Below are 21,272 nucleotides of genomic sequence, written 5' to 3'. Positions count from 1 at the left end.
TGAAGAGCTTTTTTATGAATTTGAGCTCTCAAAATAGGACGATGGCTCAAGCAGGAGTTTGGCTGAAGTTGCCCTTAGCGATCGCAGAAGATCCTAGCGAGCCACACCTGATCGGCGCAGAAAGGCAAGCCGCACCCCCCTCATCACTGGCTCTCATTTTACCGTTGGGGCCAGGCCGCCACCAAAGTGGAAGCCAATCGGTACATACATTTGCACAGTACACTAGTCCACTCTAGGATTCTGTACGCTACTTCACTCTAGGATTCTGTACGCCCGAGGACAGTCCCGTAATTGCGCCCCGCACAGTGCCTGCGAGTGTGTGTGCCACCACAGTGCCCACGCCCTACTGTTTTAAATCCCGTGCCGCCGCTCACCACCGCCGTCCCCCCCTTCCATCATCCATTCTCCCAAAACAGCACCGCCGAATCCCCCGGCCGCGCCGCTCCCCACCCACCATTCCGCGATTCTCCCACCGGGAACGGCGGGGAGCGCCATGGCGTACATGTGCGCCGACAGTGGCAACCTCATGGCCATCGCGCAGCAGGTGATCCAGCAGCAGCAGCAGCAACAGCAGCACCAGAGGCACCACCACCACAACCTGCCGCCGCCGCCGATGCCGCTCCCGCTCCCGCTCCCGCCGCGCCAGGCGCCGCCGGTGCCGCCGGCCCCGGCCCCCCCGCACGGCCAGATCCCGGCGGCATCCCTGCCGTACGGCGGCGGCGCGTGGCCCCAGGCGGACCATTTCTTCCCTGACGCCTTCGCCGGCACGTCGGCGGCCGACGCGGTGTTCTCCGACCTCGCCGCCGCCGCGGACTTCGACTCCGATGTGTGGATGGACAGCCTCATCGGGGACGCACCGGTCTTCGCGGACTCCGACCTCGAGCGCCTCATCTTCACCACCCCGCCGCCGCCCGTCCCCGCCCCTGCCGCCGCGCCCGCTGTGGGCCCCGTCGACGCGGCGGCCCAGCCCGAGGCCGCCACTCTGGCGTCGCTTCCTCAGCCTGCCGCCGTCGCTACGCCGGCAGCGTGTTCCTCTCCGAGCTCCTTGGACGCCTCCTGCTCCGCGCCCATCCTCCAGTCCCTCCTCGCCTGCTCCCGTACAGCGGCCGCTGACCAAGGGCTCGCGGCCGTGGAGCTCGTCAAGGTGCGCACTGCCGCATCCGACGATGGGGACCCCGCGGAGCGCGTGGCGTTCTACTTCGCGGACGCGCTGGCGCGCCGCCTCGCGTGTGGCAGCGGGGCGCAACCCTCGACGGCAGTGGACGCGCGCTTCGCCTCCGACGAGCTCACGCTCTGCTACAAGACACTCAATGACGCCTGCCCCTACTCCAAGTTCGCGCACCTGACCGCCAACCAGGCCATCCTGGAGGCTACGGGCACGGCGACCAAGATCCATATCGTTGACTTCGGGATCGTGCAGGGTATCCAATGGGCGGCGCTGCTCCAGGCGCTCGCCACTCGCCCGGGGGAGAAGCCGTCCCGGGTTCGTATCTCCGGTGTACCCTCGCCGTACTTGGGGCCAAAGCCTGCGACGTCCCTCGCCGCAACCAGTGCCCGTCTCCGCGACTTCGCCAAGCTTCTTGGGGTGGACTTCGAGTTCGTCCCATTGCTGCGGCCAGTGCACGAGCTGGATCGGTCGGATTTCTCGGTTGAGGCTGACGAGACCGTAGCCGTCAATTTCATGCTCCAGTTGTACCACCTTCTTGGCGTCTCCGATGAGCCCGTGCGACGACTCCTCCGGCTGGTTAAGTCACTCGATCCATCAGTGGTTACCCTTGGGGAGTATGAGGTCAGTCTGAACCGAGCTGGGTTCGTCGACCGGTTTGCCAATGCACTGTTGTATTACAAGCCAGTGTTCGAGTCACTGGATGTGGCGATGCCACGGGACTCACTGGAGAGGGCGAGGGTGGAGCGATGCATGTTTGGGGAGCGCATTCGAAGGGCCATTGGGCCAGAGGAAGGCGAAGAGAGGACTGATAGGATGGCGGCTAGTAGGGAGTGGCAGACACTGATGGAGTGGTGTGGCTTTGAGCCTGTCAAGCTCAGCAACTATGCCATGAGCCAGGCTGATCTTTTACTTTGGAATTATGATTCAAAGTACAAGTATTCACTTGTTGAGCTGCCACCAGCGTTCTTATCTCTGGCTTGGGAGAAGCGGCCGCTGCTCACCGTGTCTGCTTGGCGGTGAGTCCTTTTTGCGTATTAGCGCTGTTGTATGTAGCTTTGTCATAGGATCAGGGAAGAAATGGATAAATTGGTTTTGCATTGTCTTAGTTTCCTCCCAAGATGATGACAATGGCTAGATGGTATAATTGGGACTTTAGTTAACTTGTTTGATGTTTGTTCTACTACATGATCAGTAGCTAGAGCAAATTTAGTGCTAATTGTATAGAAATGGATAGCAGGTGGAGTAGACTGCTTGCTCATGTGGTTTTCTGAATTCTGATGGCAATTGGCATTCCGTTCTGTATGTGTATCAGTGAATGAATATGAAAAATCATATGGGCACCTCCATCTTTGCAATCAATAAGCTTATAGTCGTAAACTAACTATAACCAATGTTTGCTTAAGTGTTATTGCAACTACTATTCTCATGTGTTTGGTTGCAATGGTAGTGTAGTGCACAAAATGAAATTCTGTTTGAGCTGATTTCAACCTTGCTAGTCCAGTTTCTGCCTGCTACCTCAGGGTTGTCATCCATAAGCGTGTCAATTGCTACTACTTCATTAACCTGCATTCTTTCCTTAGTCATCTGTTCGCCTTTTCCGTCTTAGTCCTTATTAAGTTTGTCTATTGAGAGTAATAATTTTCTGGAAGCGCCATTAATCTCTTGTTGCTGTTTCAAGGTTCATGACCTCAGGCCTCAGTTCTTATGTGTTGCTGTCTGTTTCTTACTTGAATTTAGTTTCTCAAGTATTCATCACAGATAGCTCAGCATTGTTTGTAGCTGCGCATGCCTGTTGCAGGTGTTCCAATGCACATCAAGTACGCCACCATTTATTTGAATGAGAAGCAATGCGCTCGTTACCCTATTCCAGTGCTGCCCTGTATCCTTGCTGTTCTGATCGTAAGCTGTCATTTTCATGCAATTTGTTAGGAGGCTTGTCGTTTTATCTTGATCCGGAAGGCAGCATATTTCCTTTCTGTTGATGCTTAGTCTTTTCTTCTGGAGTTAAAATTGCTACTCGTCTTCATGACTCCACGCATTTTAGCTACAAAAACGTTATTCATCATTCTAGTGAAAAGGATCGCATGCCTGCCTTTATTTTCTGGTTCTTTCGGTTACTTGGACTCTGTTCCTCACCCTTTTCTTGGATGAGAACGCATGCAGTGACCGATATCTGGATTCGGAGCAATGGCTTGTTTGGTGCCCGCACCAAGCCATAATTATGGACTAAGCAGTGAGAGCGATGTTGTTTTTCCTGAAACTCATATGTTCCAATGGACATTATGTCACTGTAGGAGTTATTTGTCTAGTTTCATCTTGACTGCAATTTATTGTAGAAAATACAAGTTCTTTTTAACAATAATAGAGAAGTTCACTGCAACTTAACCCTGAAGGTTTAGGGTTACAAATTTGCAAGATCAAACAACCCCGACTTGTTTTGGCAGAGCAGAGTGGCCATGGTAGCGATCACGTCGCGCGAGTGGTCGCATATGGCCGTAGGTGCACTGTTCATATTCTTGTCCTCGGCTTTGGTCTTTGATGAGTGCATATAATTGCACTTGCACATTTTGATTTTATTGTACTCCTTTTGTTTTAAATTATAGGACGTTTTGACTTTTCTAGATACATTGATTTTAGTATAAATAAAAACTAAGTAGTGAAAAAATTTAAAATGTCTTATAATTTAGGACTGGGGAATATTAGTTAAACGCTTCTGTAGATGATCCTTTCCGCACAAATAGGGTGTGCCAAGGGCTCCGCGGTTCCGCGACAGCGGACTCCTTCACTGGAGCTGCAAATCATGCTCCGCCTTCGAACGTGAAAAGGGTTCCGCTGCCAGAGTTGTTGGCAGAACTAGAGCTGGAGCGCCCCAAACATGCCCTTATAATTGATGAAATATAAGACAATTTAGCAAGATTGAACACCCGTGCATCCAATCAGAGGTCAGCCAAGACTTGTTATAAACTGCTATTGGCAACTTTATAACTGGACCCAGGATAGTCTTTGTTGCTTTGGGCTGATTGTTGCCGGTGTTTAGAGTGTCTTTTATTGGGCTCGATATCAGGCGTGACTAGAGGTGCTGCCTCTCAAGCCACAACAATCCGGAAGGTTCTTTCATCGGCTCCCACGATGGGCTTCGCGATTGTCCTGTAGCCTGTAGGGCCGTAGGGGGGGTTTGAGTTATCCTACCACAAATCTTTTCATCAACCACTTCTTATGATCACCTTCACTAGAGCTCCGTGCTAGCGACCTAGCCGTTGTTGAGTTGTGATGCTCCCTTTGTACCTCACCACTTGGGTTCTTAATCAAAACTACCCCCATAATGTCTCATGCCTTACACTATTCAGTCGATCTGATCAAGCAATCCGCAGGGTAGAGTCCACGGCATCTGCATGGGGGAGTCGTATTCCAGATTTTTCTACTGAATACTGGGCCAAAACGCAGAGTGCTTTTGGGCTTTCAGAACTGGTCCCTGGGCAGCCTGCTTTTCCTTTACGCCGACTGTTGCTGTCTTGTGACGATTTGGTCGGGTTTTGTAAGCCTAGCCTCGGACGAAACCCATCAGCCCGGTACATTTCGCGCTTGCTGCGACACCACCACCGCTTGGCTCTAAATGGTAAAGCGTCCATCTAAACGAATCAACGGTTCGCTTTGATCGTATTTGGCTTATAAGCTATAGTTTATTAGCTAACAAATAATATTTTTTTCTCACACTAAAATAGCTAATAGTAGTTTCAACCATGACTTATAAGCTAAACAAGTTCAAACAAATAGGCTCAATCTTCATGCAAATCAGCATCTCCATTGTTTTAGCCTCCTTATTCTGCATCGTGCATCCGCCACTGGGCGGCGGGCGCCGGATACGGATACGGATACACCGACTGGCCACCCGCGACGCGAGTCGCGTGCCGTCGTGCGACGAGAGAGACCTGGGCGACTGACACGAGGCGTCCCTATCCCCTGCGCGCTTTTCCACGCCGAGACCGCTGGCAGAATCCGCTCCCGCGCTCTTGTACGTGTGCGGCCGCCGCGCGGCCCACGGCGCCACGCTGCCACCCCCTTTGGTGCCTTCCAGGCGCGCCCCCGTACGTGTGCCCCCGCGCGAGGCGCCACGGCGACGGCGGCAACCGCACGGCTGGCGCGGCCGCTTATAATCCCCTCCTCGCCCGTGGTCTGGGAACACATCGCCCACATCGCCGTGCGCGCGTCCACTCTGTTGCTCATGTACCCCTACACGCTTCGGGCGGCGGCTAGCAGCACGGGACTCGGGTTCGCGCTCGGCCGGATCGGCGGCACGACGAGGGGCAGCGGTGCCGCGGCGCCAGGCTAGGTGGTACCCGCCGCGGGCGTAGGACGCGGGAGGAGCGTGTCCTCGACGCCGGCCGGCAACGCACCCGTGCCGGGCGACCAGGGCGTCGGCATGGAGCAGCCGAAGCAGCAGCAGCAGCAGCCGCAGGTGCCCCCGCAGGACGCCGCCGCCGGGGGCAAGAACAAACGCGACGACATGCACAAGACCACCGGGTAATCCTGATCCACCGCGTCTCCGATTCTATGCCTTCTCCGCGCGGTATGCTTGCGGTGTTTGATTGGTTTCGGCCACGTCGCGCGCACGCAGGGACGTGGTGACCCACTCGTTCGGGGAGGGGTACTCGACGCGGTCGGACGAGGAGGGCTTCGGTGGCGTGTACGGCGGGAACGACCCCGTGGAGCACCCGGGCACCGAGATCCATCCTAGTCACCCCGGTACGTGCCGTGCGCTCTGATCTCCAGCAGAAACGCCGGGTTGTTTGTGTGAGAGATGACGGTGTATTGACCGGCGGTGATCCATTCTGTGCAGACTACGACACGTCGCAGGGTTCGGAGGTGAAGGAGGAGAAGGCGCGCCCCTCGAAGGACGAAAAGCACGCCACCGCCTAGGCGCAGGCTGCGATATCAGTCGGGGCTGTCAGACGTTTAGATAGCGCCCAGCTTTGCTTTGCTCCCGGTTCAGGGGATGTCACGTCCTCGTGGTTCACTGCTTTCGAAACACTACTATCTCAAATTAGTAAGCTGTTTCAAGGAGCTTTCGTGATATGTATGTTATTTCTACTCTTTTCTTGTGGCTTTTTATGTAATAAGCTACAATTTTTTTGCGCGTGCCAGATTCAACCTCAGTCTGTCGACCAGTTTATGTATATATAAAAAAACCTAAGCTAAGTGGACAATTTATGTATACGTCAAACCAAATACTTGAAATGTACGTATTTCGAATAAATTCGATAGCCCTCCATTTCGAATAAATTCGATAGCCCTCCAAATCAAATTTTCAGTGTCTTTTTCAGCACTGTTGGATCATTCAACGGCCTATACGAAATTCTCTTAAACTATAATAGCATGACAAATTATAATGGCATGGTTTCTATATCTTACCATATGAATTCTGCATCCAAAAGCTGGTCAGCCAGCGTGCCACGTCGCGTGTTTTTTACGGCCGTTCGATCGGACGCGCGGACGGCCCAGATCGGGTGAGCCGCAGTCTTTTTGCAAAAAAACCTAGTTTTTGTCGAATCAACCCGCAGTCCAGGCCTTCTTAGTTTTTGTTTTCAAAAAAACTCTCGAACTTTACCGAAATCAACCCTCGATCCAGGCCTTTACCGGAGCCATCACGAAGTTTCGTGGGCGACGCTCATCCCCTCTCCCCTGCGCCGCCTCCGCCGGACCGCCGCCCCCACCCCTGCTCTCCACTCCACCCTTTCGCTTGCAGGGTCACTAGAGCGGGCTTGAATCGTGGTCGCCGATGAGCTGGCGCGACGCACTGGCACGGCGGTGAGCTGGCCCCTCTCGACAGGCGGTGAGGCGGGGATCTGGCGGCGGCTCCCAGCCCGTGGGTGCGGCTGTCCGCGGGTCGCCGGGAAGCGGCACACCCGTCCCACCATCCTCGACACTTGCCGCTCCGCCGCCGCTGGGGCGTCCGAGCCTAGTCGGCGCCGACGCCTCAAATCCTCCATCGTCGCCCGACCATCACGTCCCCCACGCTAGTGCCCGCGGATGTGGCGCCCGGCCGGCCCTGCCGGCGGCTGTGTGCGTCGATGCGGCGGCTTGCCTTCCTCGCAGCTGCCTACGGGGATCTAGCGCAGAGAGGCAGCGATGGTGGCGTCGCCGCACCTTCTCCACGCCTCTTGCCTCCTGTCCCTCGCCCCGCACCAGATGCTCGGATGAGCAATAGCGTCCATGCGAGATGACAAACTACTGAAGGCACCCACATCCTGACGCTCCACATAGACATACGTGCTCCATCGATCTCCTCCGTACCACGCTGCCGACCTTCCTCTGCATGGAGGCCATCGAAATGTGGTGAGTTCATCCATCCCCCCACCCCCACCCACCCACCCACCCACCCACCAATCTCTCTCATATTTGTTGGATTACGCAGGTGCACGACCTTCATCAGGGAATGGAGAAATTTTGGGAAGAAGAAGGCCGATGTGTTTGTGCAAAAATCACAGGCTCTGATTTAGGAGAGTTAGAGGAGGAGATGGCTTGCGAAATCAGGACCTAATCTCATATCAACACACTTTAACATACATGAACAGAGCAACCCAATCCACAAATACAGGATTTGTAGGGTGTTACTTCCATGAGGGGTCCGAACTTGTCCAAGCTCTTTGTCTTGCATGCCACCGTCTAGTTTTTTCCTACCACGCCCATATTTACTGTTTGGCGACCGAATATGTAATCACATTGACCTAAGATAAAAACACTCAATTGTATGTCGTAGGCCAAGGATAACCAAAACCGTAATTAGAACTATCGATCTCTGTTACTGGTCGGTGTATGTCGTATACATCAATTTTGAAAAGTTTGAAACTGTTATTTCGAGGGTATCGAGTTTTATTTCTTATCCCTTTATTCTTCCGTGTAATGGATGGACGTATGAGCTTGTTATAGGGTTGGAAGTTTTTCTAATAGTTTTCATCATATTTTCCATAGTAGTTGTGGATTTATGCATTTGATACCAAAAGTCACTTCTTTTTTTATTTGATATATGAGATTTTTTAACATTCTTTTGGTTGGAGATGAGGTGAGATTGGTGTGGCAGAACCTCTTAAATTATATGGCCCAGATGAGCCTGTCATTGTCTTACAGACTTCTGACTGCTGAACATGGGAGCCAGACAACTCTGGAAGTCTGTCGGGTATTCTCGAGGAACCTCGAATTATCCACTTCATTTTTTCGAGCAGGACACATTACAGAAGACATTGCAGTATTACAACACTTTATACAAATATATTACATTAGAGTAAATGACGAAAGTCTTACAAACCATAAGTTTACAAATCGTTTATTAAGTTGATACAAAACATAAGCTTTAGCCGATTAGGCAGTAGGGTAGCATGACATACACACAAAAGAGGGTTCACCCTGTCCAAGGGTGCACAACTAACTCTTCTAGTGATGACTCTCCTCCTACAACAAGGGTTTAACAAACCCTGAGTACAAAGGTACTCAACAAGACATAACCGATAAAAAGGAAAGACTCTAAGGATATGCAGACTTAAAGGGAATCAAGTTAAGTCTGTAGCAAGAATCAATATTAACTTTTGCGTAAAAGCTTATTAACAATTGATCCTTGCTTTCAATATTTTAGCCCAAGTTAAGTAATAGAAGTCTCTAGTTTGCACTTGATCTAAATAAATCATGTCGGGTTCATAAACCCGGGGCCCCTAATGGGCCCGCTTCTCAGCAAAAGCTCGGTCCAGCAGACGGCATTACAAACGACGCGCAACTCCTGGGCCGGCTTAGATACCTAACAACAGGCCGGAAGAGCGATCCAGTCTCCATCCGGAAGGCCTGGTCAAGGAGGGGATGATGCTCGCTTCTGACTCCGACCCGCTTCTCCGACCGGGAATACACCAAACCTCTGCTCACGACTCTTCTTCGATCGGCACGATCGGAGCCGACTGGGAACGATCGGCCAAGGACGCCCGCTCGGTGAGGACCCAAGAAATCAGGCGGAGCAGATAAGATAAGGCGCTCAAGTCAACCGCAATACCAAGGACCGTATCCTGCACACCTGCAGGACAGTACTGTCAGGCCATGCCAGAAGGGTACTTTGCAGCCTTCTAGACATGTCAGAACACAAACAGTGTTGTAGGCGCTGACATTTATCCTACAGTACGGTAGGCACCGACATTTGCCATACTAGAAGAACACGATAGAGCTTGCCACATGCATCTGGGCATCAACAGTATTATGGGCGCTGACAAACTGTCTTGTACCCGACGGCATGGACAACAAGACTAGGGCACACACATACTCTCTCTCTCTCTCCTAAACTTGAAAGGCCGTCCCCTTCATCTATAAAAGGGGATGCGCTCTCTCCCAACAGAAAAATAGTCATTCCAGCTCTCTCTCTCTCTACTAGCTTTAGACATTCTGAGCACTCGAACAACTCTATGACTCTAGAACTCTAAAGCTACATAGAGCATACGTTCCAATACTTAGCGTATGTAGGAGCTCCCGTCACTCTTGGCCCTTCAGTCCAGAGTCCGACCGAACCTCTAACACCCCCATCTCATTCCCACTCGTTTGTAACCCCACAGTAAACTTCGAGCACCTGGGCTCAGGAATAAAGTCACCGACCGACTGAAACTGGACGTAGGGCACGTTGCCTGAACCAGTATAAACCCTATGTCATTGAGTGCTAAGCCATATCCGATCACAACATACGAAAAAACTACAAATATTTATTTGTTGGTCACTTTTCGCACTGACAAATCACTTCTTTAACTTTCTCATCTCATGATCATAGTACCAATGTTTCAGTTATTAACTACGATGCAGTTCAGTTGATCAAGTCTTCTTCTCTGAGAAGTCATGGCGATTCGAATCGATTTGGCCCAACTAGGGTTTCCTTACCACAAGACATGTGTAGGTCCCGATCTCGAACGTACATATATCAACCTTCACTCGGATCCTCCAAAACATGAACCGGTCTACGCTACCTAAGAGCACAGTACTCCTACTCCCTGCGCCACTCCTGGTGGATTCACAGGATGGGTACACGCTACTCTCACCATCTCCCACGCCTAGTGCGCAGTTGTCTTTTCACATAATAGAATAGCCGAGGTATCAGACTTACCAGAGTATGTGGCTAGTACTACAAGTCACGATCACAAGTAGCCCTACAACGATCGGTCCTTAATCGTCATAGGCGGGGCACTACGTCAAGACTCCATTCTTGACGTAAGCAAAGGGTCCGCCCGGTCTCAAATTAAATTCATGATCATCATTAAACTTTAGGACCAACCCTGAGTATAGAACCATTAACTCATTGCTCAACTCTTATCAACTAAGCATGGCTAAGCATCATTAAACTGACATAACTAAATAGGGTGATAAGGATGAGTATTGAAAGTCAAGGAAGGCATGCAGCAATTGGTTTATCAACCAACTCCTATTCACTTAAATGCGTAAAGCATAGACTTATATGAATAACATTTGTAAAACACAAGGAAATTGTTTATGCTCTGGGGCTTGCCTTTAATGTTGGGTGTTGGTGTTTTGGATTGGCGGGCCCTCAACCAACTAGTGAAAATGTACTACGTGCTCCTAATCCCGGATGGTGATACAAAGAGACACAAGGTTTATACTGGTTCAGGCAATGGGTGCCCTACATCTAGTCTGAGACATCAATCTTGTATTCCTTGCACCGAAGTGCTTGTAGTAGGGGGTTACAAGCAGGGTGAGAGAGGGAGCTTGTCCCAGGTCTCTACGTGGAGCGGTGTGAATTGCTTGAGATGTTGATCTCAGGCAACAGGGAAGCGTGCGTGTTACAGAGTGTCGCTTGCACGTGAGTGAGTGAGTTCGTCTCTGTGTGTGCCCGTCCCTAGAAACAGCCCCGGTCCCTCCCTTTTATAGTCGAAGGGGAGACCGGGGTGATACATGTGTTCACTATGCAGCGTCCTGTAAGCAGAGGTGGCGTGTCCGAGCCCTGTAGCTTGCTACTATGGCGGTATGGTCGATGGAGCGGCCCTATCCTTGATGTGCTGGAGCAACGCGCCAGTCACATCCGATCCTGTGCGACGTGGGAGCTCCAGTGATAGCTTGACGTAGGGCATGGCGGACGATGTGCCGGTCGCTGTGTACTGGTAGTGTAAAAAGCTGAGGCTTAGTTGGTGCTGAGGCCGAGCCATCGTGGGAGGCTTGGCGGGCGTGAATCCCTAGGTTGCCGAGATCCTGAAGTGGATTACCGAGGCTTGGAGGGAGCAGTTGGTCCTGTACACTGATTTCGAGGCTATAGTGACCCAGACTTGACTCCACATGCCGTGTTGTTCCTAGAGCAGGGGTTAGGTAGCACAGTACAGTGTGGGCGTCGGTCATGGGTATAGTACCTGTGCACAGCGGCCGGTAACCCCTACCCCATCCTGTCCCGGACGACATGGTGTTGATGCGACTTCCCGTCTCGTCGGCCGCTCTGCTGTGTTGAGCCGTCGTCTGGCTGATGTCGTAGGAGTGGTTGGTCGCATTAATTGGACATGATGTTCTGTTAGGGAGATCGGTCGAGGCAGAGGCGATGGGGTTTTTGTCGAGCTAGCCTCGAGCGAGGCGGAGAATTGGCACCTCGTCTGAGGCTTTACGTGCAGGGCCTCGAGCGAGATGGAGAATCGACTGGCCGTCCGAGGCCTCGAGCGAAGTGGAGAATCGGTAGCCCATCCGAGGCCTTTCGTGTGAGGCCTCGAGCGAAGCAGAGAATTGGAAGGCCATCCGAGGCCCCTCGTGCGAGGCCTCGAGCAGGCGAAGAGTTGGTAGCCTTAGACAAGGCCGAGGTTTAGCCAATAGTTATCTCTTGGCTTTGATTTTGATAGGGTCTAAGCGAGTTTTTCGGTTTTTGCTTAAGGGACCCCTTTTTATGGTACCCGATAGTAGCCCCCAAGCCTCAGGGAGAGTGTGAGCGCTCTCCCTGAGGTTTTGACGAGACTCGACTCGTGGCAGCTCCTGGCAGGATGGTGTTTCGTATTCGAGGCCTCGGTGGGTGCGCGCGAGCGCACCTACTGGGTGTAGCCCCTAAGGCCCTAGAGGAGTGGATTTATTCCTCCAGGGGCTTTTCTTACATTGTGCGAGGGGTTTTATTGTGTTTGCCGAGCCTATAAGTGCGAGTTTGGGTCGCTGAGTCTTTGGCTTGGTTGCAGGAAGAGCCCCCGAGCCTCTACGCAGAGCAAGAGGGCGATCAGGAGTTTTTCTATCTTTTTTGTATGGCCCTCACGCATCCTTTTCATTCAGAAGGAGGGGTGAAGAATGCCATGCTACCCTTAGTGGGCACGAGCAGTGACACCTCCGGTGAGCTGCTATCGGGTAAGTCCGAGTGGAGGCCCATGCCCCATTCGATAGGGGTCAGATAGCGGTCTAGAGACGTACTCCAAAAGTATCAGAGGGCTTCTCTAGTGGGTCCTAGGGCCATTCGATGGGCCCTAGGGGCTCGATGCCTCCCTACGGTGGGATACCATTCGGAGACCTCCTTGCCGGTCTTAGACATGACTTAGGGCATCCCAAGCATTTGCTTGCTTGGGCCTTGACCATGTACGGGCTTGCCCATAGTCATCTCTGACTCTGTTCGTCCTGGGGCGACTGTTGAAACCTTTGGGGGCCCAGCCTTCGAACCCCTAGACCGTAATAGGCTCGGTGCCCTTTATCGCATTTTTCTAAGCCTTCGAGTGCGAGCTTGGGTTGCTTGTCTTCGACCTAGTTGTAGGGAGAGCCCCCGAGCCTCTGCATAGAGCGAGAGGGTGATTAGGAGTTCCCCTAGCTTTTTGTGCGACCCTCGCGCATCCTTTTCGTTCGGACAGAGGGGTTGTTTGCCGAGCCCTCAAGTGCGAGCCTAGGTCGCTGGGTCTCGGCAAGGTTGTAGGAAGAGCCTCTGAGCCTCTGCTCAGAGCAAGAGGGCGATCAGGAGTTCTCCTAGCTTTTTGTGTGACCCTCGCGCATCCTTTTCGTTCGGAAGGAGGGGTTGTTTGCCAGGCCCTCGAGTGCGAGCCTGGGTCGCTGGGTCTCGGCAAGGTTGTAGGAAGAGCCCCCAAGCCTCTGCACGGAGCGAGAGGGCGATCAGGAGTTCCCCTGGCTTTTTGTGTGACCCTCGCGCATCCTTTTCGTTCGGAAGGAGGGGTGGAATATACCAGGCTACCCTCGGTGGGCGTGAGCGGTGACATTTTCGGTGAGCTGTTATCGGGTAAGTCCGGTGGAGGCCCGTGCCCCATTCGATAGGAGTCGTCTAGTGGTCCAGAGACGGACTCCAAAAGTACCAGAGGGCTTCTCTAGTGGGTCCCAGGGCCATTCGATTAGCGCTGGGGGCTCGATGCCTCCCTATGGTGGGATCCCATTCGAAGACCTCCCTGCTGGTCTCAGACACGACTTAGGGCATCCCAAGCATTTTGCTTGCTTGGGCCTCAGCCACATATAGGCTCGCCCATAGTCGTCCCTGACTCTGTTGTCCTGGGGCGGCTATCAAAACCCTCAGGGGCCCAGCCTTCAAACCCCTGGACCATAACGGGCTTGGTGCCTAGTTCCTTCGTCTGAAAGAAATCGGGTGAGGGATATTCCCCTCCCATCTGCTGACACCGTGTCGCATTCGACCATAGCAGCGGCAGGCGCCGTTTTGCCTCCCTGAGAAAACCGCCTCAAAAGGCGGTGCGCCAGGTAGGGGGTTACAAGCAGGGCGAGAGAGGGAGCCTCGGGGCTAGCGATCGCCTGCCCTAGGGCCGAGGCTGACACGTGCAATGCACGGGCGTTAGGGAAGCGTGCCGTCAGCCCGGTGGGCTCGACGACAGAGGTGGAGCAGGCGGCGGCGGGGGTGACATAACTACCCCCGCAGAGGGTCGAGGGGGCACCGGAGTCTGGTGAGGGTCGGCTGGCACCGACGGACACGGAGGTCGTGCCACCGCCGCTGTTGCAGAGGAGGAGGGATGCAGTGCCAAAGCAGTTGTGTCCCCGTTCAAGGTGAGTGTTTTTTCAGCAGAGTTCGTATCATCTCCTGCTCGCTTTATGGTCGTATGCTGACCAAGTGGGTGTTTTGCCTTTAGCTAGAAGCATCAGGCGGAGGTGCCTGCCCTGGCACCGCGTAAGTCGCTCAAGGTGAGCACGGGCTCCACCGCTCAATGGGTGGTGGAGGCATAGGCCGCCATACAGCATGGTGTGGCATCGGTGAGGGCTGACCCAAAGGAGCTGGTCACCCAGGGAGAGGCTACCAAGGTGGCCGTGAAGCAAGCGGAGGAGGAAACGCCTACACCCCATAAGGTCGAGGCCTATGGGTCAGATGGGGCCAAGGCGCCCTCAGTTGCCGAGGCCACCGAGGGCGAGACCGAGCCCCCCCGGACTTTTGAGGCCAAGGCGATGGAGGCCGGGGTGCCCAGGACCACCGAGGCCGAATGGCGGGGACCGGAGCCCCCGAGACCACCGAGGCCGGGGTGGCAGGGGCCAGTGTGAGTGTGGCGAAGCCGACGGCCCAGGAAGTGGAGATGGAAGTGGGGCAAGCCCCAATACCGCCGCCAGTCCAAGGCCCACTGCCGTTGTAGGAGAGCGCCTAGGAAGTGGAGGTCCATTCGATCTCCTCCGATAATACTTCCCGGGGGAAGGAGGTGGCGGATGCCAAGGTGGCCGACACCGTGGAGCAGTCAGCTCCAACCTCTAGCAAGGGAAGCTTGGCCCTCGTGTGGGTACAACCCGAGCCCTGCGGGTGGGATCACCCACGGGTCTTGTGGTGAAATCGGGACGACCCTGAGGGGGAGCCTTTGTTCGCCCTCAAGGACACGGCCAAGGAGGGCGTTGGGACACCTTCAAGCAATACCGCCGTCTAGCGGAGCGGTCATTGCGGACAGTGCTGTTCGTCGTGGCCGACGATTTGCCCGGGGTCGCCCAGGTACGCGTCTTCTTTTCTCGTGCGGTATCGTCTTTTTTCCGAGTTTTCTCGCAGCGCTTGACGTCCGTTCTGCTTATCAGGAGCTCGAGGCCCGGTCCCTCAAGAAGTCGTTGTTCCTTCGATGGGAGAGGGACATCTGGGACCAGCTTCAATAGTAGAAGGACCTGCTCGCCAATGCCAACGAGCTTCTGTCGGCACGGAGCACAGAGGTGGAGGACCTCCGCTTTTGCTGTGCTGATATGAAGGCCGAGGTGGCCATGGCTCGAGAGCAGGCCACCCCTTTGGCGGCGCAGATCAAGGAGTTGGAGGAGGAGCTGACCCGGGTGGCCGGCGATCGGGACACCTTCAGGTCCCGGGCTAAAGAAGCGACAACCTCTACCAAGGCCCTCGCTGGGCAGCTAGGGGCGGAGCACGGCGCGTACCTATTGATGAAAGGTGCCCTAGCAGAGGCCCTCAAGGTGGCCGAGGCCTCCCGGACCGAGGCTCTGGTCTGGAAAGGAAAGGTCGAGGGTGAGTCATGTTCCCCTTGTTTTACTTGTTTTTCTTGTGTTCGACCCCTAACTCCCTGGTGTGATGTAGAGCTAGAGAAGGAGGCTTCCAGGGCGGCCGAGGCTTCTTGGGTCGAGGTCCGAGGCTGGAAGGAGAAAGCCGAGGCCTCCTTGGTCGAGGTCCAGCGCTGGAAGGAGAAAGCTGAGGGTGAGTCCCGTAGGCCTTCACCCCTATTTGGCTTATTTTCTTTTGCGTTTAATCCCATCCTGCTTGTTTTGGTGTAGGGTTGGAGAAGGAGATCTCCCGGGCAGCTGAGGCCTCTTTCGGAGTGCAGGCGGTGCTTGAGGTCGAGATCAGGGAGCACAACGCGCTGCAGAGCGCTGCCCATACCATCTGCAAGGCCCTGGAGTTTGAGGGGGTCGAGTCAGGCAGCTCCCTTAGGAGCCGCTTGACCACGTTGAGTGGCCAAGCGCGCGAGCGACTCCGGGGGGCGCTGCACACGGGCGTCAAGTGCGCCCTGGCCGTCGTCTCTTCGCACTACGCCGGCATCGACCTCGAGGCTGTCAGTGACGGCTACGTCTTGGCTGAGGATGACAAGGAGGCTGACACGGAGGTGGCGAAGCTGATGGAGGCGGCTAAGGGCCCTAGCATGGTGCTGGCTAAGCTGTTCAAAGAGGAGGTGGTCCCTCCCACGCCGTCTACCGACGCTGGTGACCCTGAGCCTTGACCTGGGTCAAAGGGGCCGTGTAAATAAATTAGGATTATTATGGTACCATAACGCTTGTGGCTATCGAGGCCTTTTCTAAAGCACTTGCGTCTATGCTTCTTAATCATTTTTATTGTGTTTCCGAGCCTCTGCTCTCTATCTCGTCTCTGAACATATCTCTTGCAAAAAACTTCCTCGGAGCCTGAGCTGCCGCTCGGGCAAAAGGTGGTGAGGGAGTGCCGTAGCCCGGAGGCGTAGGCCGTCTCATGACTCGGCTGACCTTTTTGCCTTGAGGCAGACTTTCGATCTTTAGGTCTTTTACAATCAATTTGTCAGAGCGCGCTAGAGAGTTTGGCGTAGAATTTTTTTTTGAAAAACGACTAAAAATGGTGCGTAGGACTTAGGGGGGGAGTCCCCCCTTCTAGCCCCCGAGGGAGGCTTGGTTCTACAGAGGCAGAGTCGTGTCCTGTTCAAGCCCCGCAATGGGCACCTCTATAGAGGCGGAGCCGAGTCTCCATTATGGTGTTATCGTAACGCTGAGGCCCATGACGGGCTCAGGGGGTTTCTAAAAAATTAGAACAATTAAAGAACGCTTCTTTATTGTATTTTGAGAAACAATGTATATAATGCTTGGGAATTTAAGGGTAAAAGCAACGTAGATGTTCTATGTTCCAAGCGTTGGTGAGGATTTCACCTTTTTCGTTGGCTATCTTGTAGGTCCCAGGCTTTTGCTCCGCTAGAGTCGACTCCTTAGGACATGGTGGGGCAGAGCTTGATGACGGGGCATCGCTGTGCGCCACCAGCGCCTTTCCCCTATCTAGGCTCAGGCTAGACAGGTCCCCATCTAGGGACCTTGTGCCAATAGCTGGCCATGGGATACCGGCGGAGCATGGCGCATTGCCCTGAGCTTGCGCGGGGTCGGGGTGGTCCCGCCCGTGCCGTGCCTGGCGAGCACAATGAGAGTGGCAGCCTAGGCGTCGCCTACGCCTAGGCTGCTGAGGCATGACATCGTCGATGGTCGGTGGGGCCCTAGGTGTGAGGAGTACCATATCATACTCACATCCTAGAGACATGAACTCTAGGCTCCCGAATTGGATCACCGTGCCGAGACGCAGTGGTCGTACGGGGTCTGCCATCTGGAACTTGTCGGGATGACGAAGATGACATGCAGTAGAACCCCTACTTGGTGCGCCAACTATCGGTGTTTTGGACCGGCGGGCCCTCAACCAACTAGTGAAAATATACTGCGTGCTCCTAATCTCGGATGGTGATGCAAAGAGAAATAAGGTTTATACTGGTTTAGGCAATGGGTGCCCTACATCTAGTCTGAGAGATCGATCTTGTATTCCTTGCACCGAAGTGCTTGTAGTAGGGGGTTACAAGCAGGGTGAGGGAGGGAGCTTGTCCTAGGTCTCTGCGTGGAGCGGTGTGAATTGCTTGAGATGATGATCTCAGGCAACGGGGAAGCGTGCGTGTTACAGAGTGTCGCTTGCGTGTGAGTGAGTGAGTTCGTCTATGTGTGTGCCCGTCCCTAGAAACGGCCTCGGTCCCTCCCTTTTATAGACGAAGGGGGACCGAGGTGATACATGTGTTCGCTACGTAGTGTCCTGTAAGCGGAGGTGGTGTGTCCGAGCCCTGTAGCTTGCTACTGTGGTGGTATGGTCGATGGAGCGGCCCTGTCCTTGATGTGCTAGAGCAACGCACCGGTCACATCCGATCCTGTGCGACGTGGGAGCTCCAGTGATAGTTTGACGCAGGGCATGGCGGACGACGTGCCGGTCGCTGTGTACTAGTAGTGTAAAAAGCCGAGGCTCAGTTGGTGCCGAGGCCGAGTCATCGTGGGGGGCTCGGTGGGCGCGAATCCCTAGGCTGCCGAGACCCTAAAGTGGATTGCCGAGGCTTGGAGGGAGCAGTTGGTCCTATACACTAATTCTGAGGCTATAGTGACTTGGACTTGACTCCCCACGCCACGTTGTTCCTAGAGCAGGGGTTAGGTAGCACAGTGCAGTGCAGGTGTCGATCGTGGGTATAGTACCTGTGCACAGCGGCCGGTAACCCCTGCCCTATCCTATCCCGGATGGCATGGTGTTGATGCGACTTCCCGTCTCGTCGGCCGCTCTGCTGTGTTGAGCCGTCATCTGGCTGATGTCATGGGAGTGGTTGGTCACATTAATTGGACGTGATGTTCTGTCAGGGAGATCGGTCGAGGCAGAGGCGACGAGGTTTTTGCCAAACTAGCCTCGAGCGAGGCGAAGAATCGGCACCTCGTCTGAGGCTTTACGCGCGGGGCCTCGAGTGAGACGGAGAATCAGCTGGCCATCCGAGGCCTTTCGTGCGAGGCCTTGAGCGAAGCGGAGAATCGGTAGCCCGTCCGAGGCCTTTCGTGTGAGGCCTCGAGCGAAGCGGAGAATTGGTAGGCCGTCCAAGGCCCCTCGTGCGAGGCCTCGAGCAGGCGGAGAGTTGGTAGCCTCGGACGAGGCCAGGGTTTAGCCAATAGTTGTCTCTTAGCTTTGATTTTGACAGGGTCTAAGCGAGTTTTTTGGTTTTTGCTTAGGGGACCCCTTTTTATGGTACCCAACATTGGGGTTGTTAGTCACTTTAGAAAACCACAGAAAAGATAACCAACTCCGGCTGATAAGAAATCCACTTTGGGGGCTTGCTCAACAACGGAATTCCACTTTCGATCTCTATGCGTAAGTATGCATACTTTAGAATGATGAGATGCAAAACATGGATTAATATAACTACAAAACTAATTAACTTGAATACAACTTTTCTTCACGGTTAAGTTTGGTTAATTATTCACAAAGCAATATTAGTTATTATTATTAACAAGTTGATTATGAGCTCACAAACAAGTAATTAATTTCCAAGGAACATCAAAAGGTGTTTTGTGTCCCAAGGTCTACAGTCAATCCAAAAGTACATTCAAGTCATTTTAGAATTTATCCTAATTATTTTAGCATTAATTAATTACTTAATCAAAGACATGTAATTAAGTGGATAACTAAAAATTATCAAAACAGTACCAAACTTTTTGTCAAGCTTGGTTATTGCACATAATATTTACACAAAAAAGTTTTATGAGTAAAGCATAATTATTTTAACCTATAAAAATCATGGAAGATGCCTAAAAGAGGTGTTTTTTGATCCTAGCAAAACTATTGATTTTAGCAAACTCGTATTTTTCCCTGATTAATCATATCATAACCCAGCCACAAAAATCAATTTCATAATTTTATCCCTTCTAATTATTTAGTTTTGAATTAATCAAGTTTCAACTCATTTTAACATTTTTTGAAAAAACAAAAATAGAGTATATCCTTTTCTCACACTCTCTCTCAACCGCTCTCACTGACAAGGGGGCCCGGGGGCGCGCCCGCGCTGACCGCGGCACGACGGCTTTTGACCGGTGGGTACTTGCCGACGGTGAGCTCACTAGAGACGAGAGATACCCCGACGGACTCCCCACTCCCCTGCGCACCCGCTAAAGGTACCAGTTGATCATCTGGAGCATGACAGCAAGCACGATGGCGGCTCTAGCGGCACAGCGATGCTCCGATGACACGGCAACGGCCGACGGCAACAACTCTGGCGACTCGAGCTAGCTCTCCACGATCCTCTCGACATCACAAACTCACCCAAGGCATCGGTTGGGTGAATTAGTGTTTGGGATGAGCTCGCCCACGGCCATGGTGGCACAACGGAGAAGAGCACGCTGGCACGGCGGCGCTCTGGCCAAACCCGAGCCTAAACAACGTAGCTAAGGACCTAGACAGCATCAGGGGCTCAACGTGACTTTAGAACGACAACTGGTTAATTCGAAGACAGGCCAGCGTTGCACGGTCGACGGTGAGGATGATGGCAACGGCGTGAACTCACAGTGGCGATGCCGTTCTGGCATGCCTATGGCTTATCTGTGAAAACCATCAAGCCGTTGAGTCTCACGGCATCAAGGCGCGGCTAAAATACGAATGATGAGGAGCCAAGGTCAACCTGAGTGGCCTGGCCATGGTGAGGTGGTCATGGCGGTGCTCCGTGAACATCGAGGAGGACGATGGCGTCGTGCGGGGCAGCTTTGATGGGTAGAGCTAGCGTGAGCGGGGGCAATTGGTGCGCAAGGATGTGGAAAAACTGTGGGCGAGAGCAATTGAGCTAGGAGCAAGCATCGGTGGAGAAATTTTCGACGAGGTGGAAGCCCGACGGCGGCGCTAGAGAGGAGAGAAAAGAGAGGTGATGGCCGGCTCTGCGAGATAAGGGCGACGGGGAGGTTTCTGGGCGTCTAGAACCTGCTCGTGACGCGTCCACGGAAGTAGCTGCGTGCCATGGCGCGAGGAAGTGGCAAAAATGGTCGGTGGGATGGCCACTGACGCTGACCAAGTTAGCAGCTCGCAGGCGACATTGTAGCGCCTAACAGTCCTTCCTCTTCCATTTTCTACCGATTTCAATTGGCAACTCGAGAATCTCCAAGAACATAAATTGTCATCTACATGTGGCCTTCATCTTTGCTTAAAGGATCGAGCCCTGATTCTCACTAGATCAGGAGATCTAAATCCTAGAATAAGGGTAAGAAGAAACTGAACCTAGAGTTTCAGTTAGGGTTTGGAAACAGAATTGATTAGCTATCTTTGTGGATTAATTGGTGATTAATTATCAAGCAAACACTACAACCAATAACACCATTGCATAGTACAAATTTCATACTTTGAAATGATGCTAAAGTTTGTAACAAGTTTATTTATGAAATTTATTTTTATAAATCCTTCAAAATTGAACTCAAGCCGAAATCCGAGACATCCAATTTGTCTAAGCTTGAAACTCAAGTTTGAATATAGGTTGGAGCTCAAATTTTAATAGTTTGGACTTGAATTCATACCCTACACTTGACATTAGTGTAAAGTACACACTTTACACCTCAAAGTTTATTAGGGTACAATTCCAAGTATTTTGGTGAAATTCAAAATTAAAAGGTGACAAAGTACCTTAAAAGAATTTTGGAGTTGTAACTCAACACACCA

At 52.9% G+C, this 21,272-nt stretch overlaps 2 protein-coding genes across 2 annotated transcripts; both read left to right on the top strand.

Moving 5' to 3' along the window:
- The first annotated feature begins 355 nt into the window (after window positions 1-355).
- LOC136538164 (SCARECROW-LIKE protein 7) lies at window positions 356-2,636 on the top strand. Its single transcript, XM_066530142.1, has one exon. The coding sequence runs from the start codon at window positions 494-496 to the stop codon at window positions 2,186-2,188; it is 1,695 nt and encodes a 564-aa protein (XP_066386239.1). The 5' UTR covers window positions 356-493; the 3' UTR covers window positions 2,189-2,636.
- Window positions 2,637-5,280: 2,644 nt separating this feature from the next.
- On the top strand, window positions 5,281-6,339 carry LOC136538163 (uncharacterized). Its single transcript, XM_066530141.1, is given in 3 exon segments — window positions 5,281-5,689; window positions 5,784-5,911; window positions 6,006-6,339. Coding segments are annotated over 3 exon segments (507 nt in total). The 5' UTR covers window positions 5,281-5,390; the 3' UTR covers window positions 6,086-6,339.
- Window positions 6,340-21,272: the final 14,933 nt, after the last annotated feature.

This window comes from Miscanthus floridulus, chromosome 2 (genome assembly GCF_019320115.1).
Source record: "Miscanthus floridulus cultivar M001 chromosome 2, ASM1932011v1, whole genome shotgun sequence".
Lineage (NCBI taxonomy): Eukaryota > Viridiplantae > Streptophyta > Magnoliopsida > Poales > Poaceae > Miscanthus > Miscanthus floridulus.
The sequence above is the reverse complement of the archived record's forward strand: the minus strand, read 5'-3'. Positions and strand labels throughout refer to the sequence as shown.

What these genes read in the sequence shown, in the direction of transcription:
- LOC136538164 (XM_066530142.1), top strand. Translation starts at nt 494, where the DNA reads ATGGCGTACATGTGCGCCGACAGTGGCAACCTCATGGCCATCGCGCAG.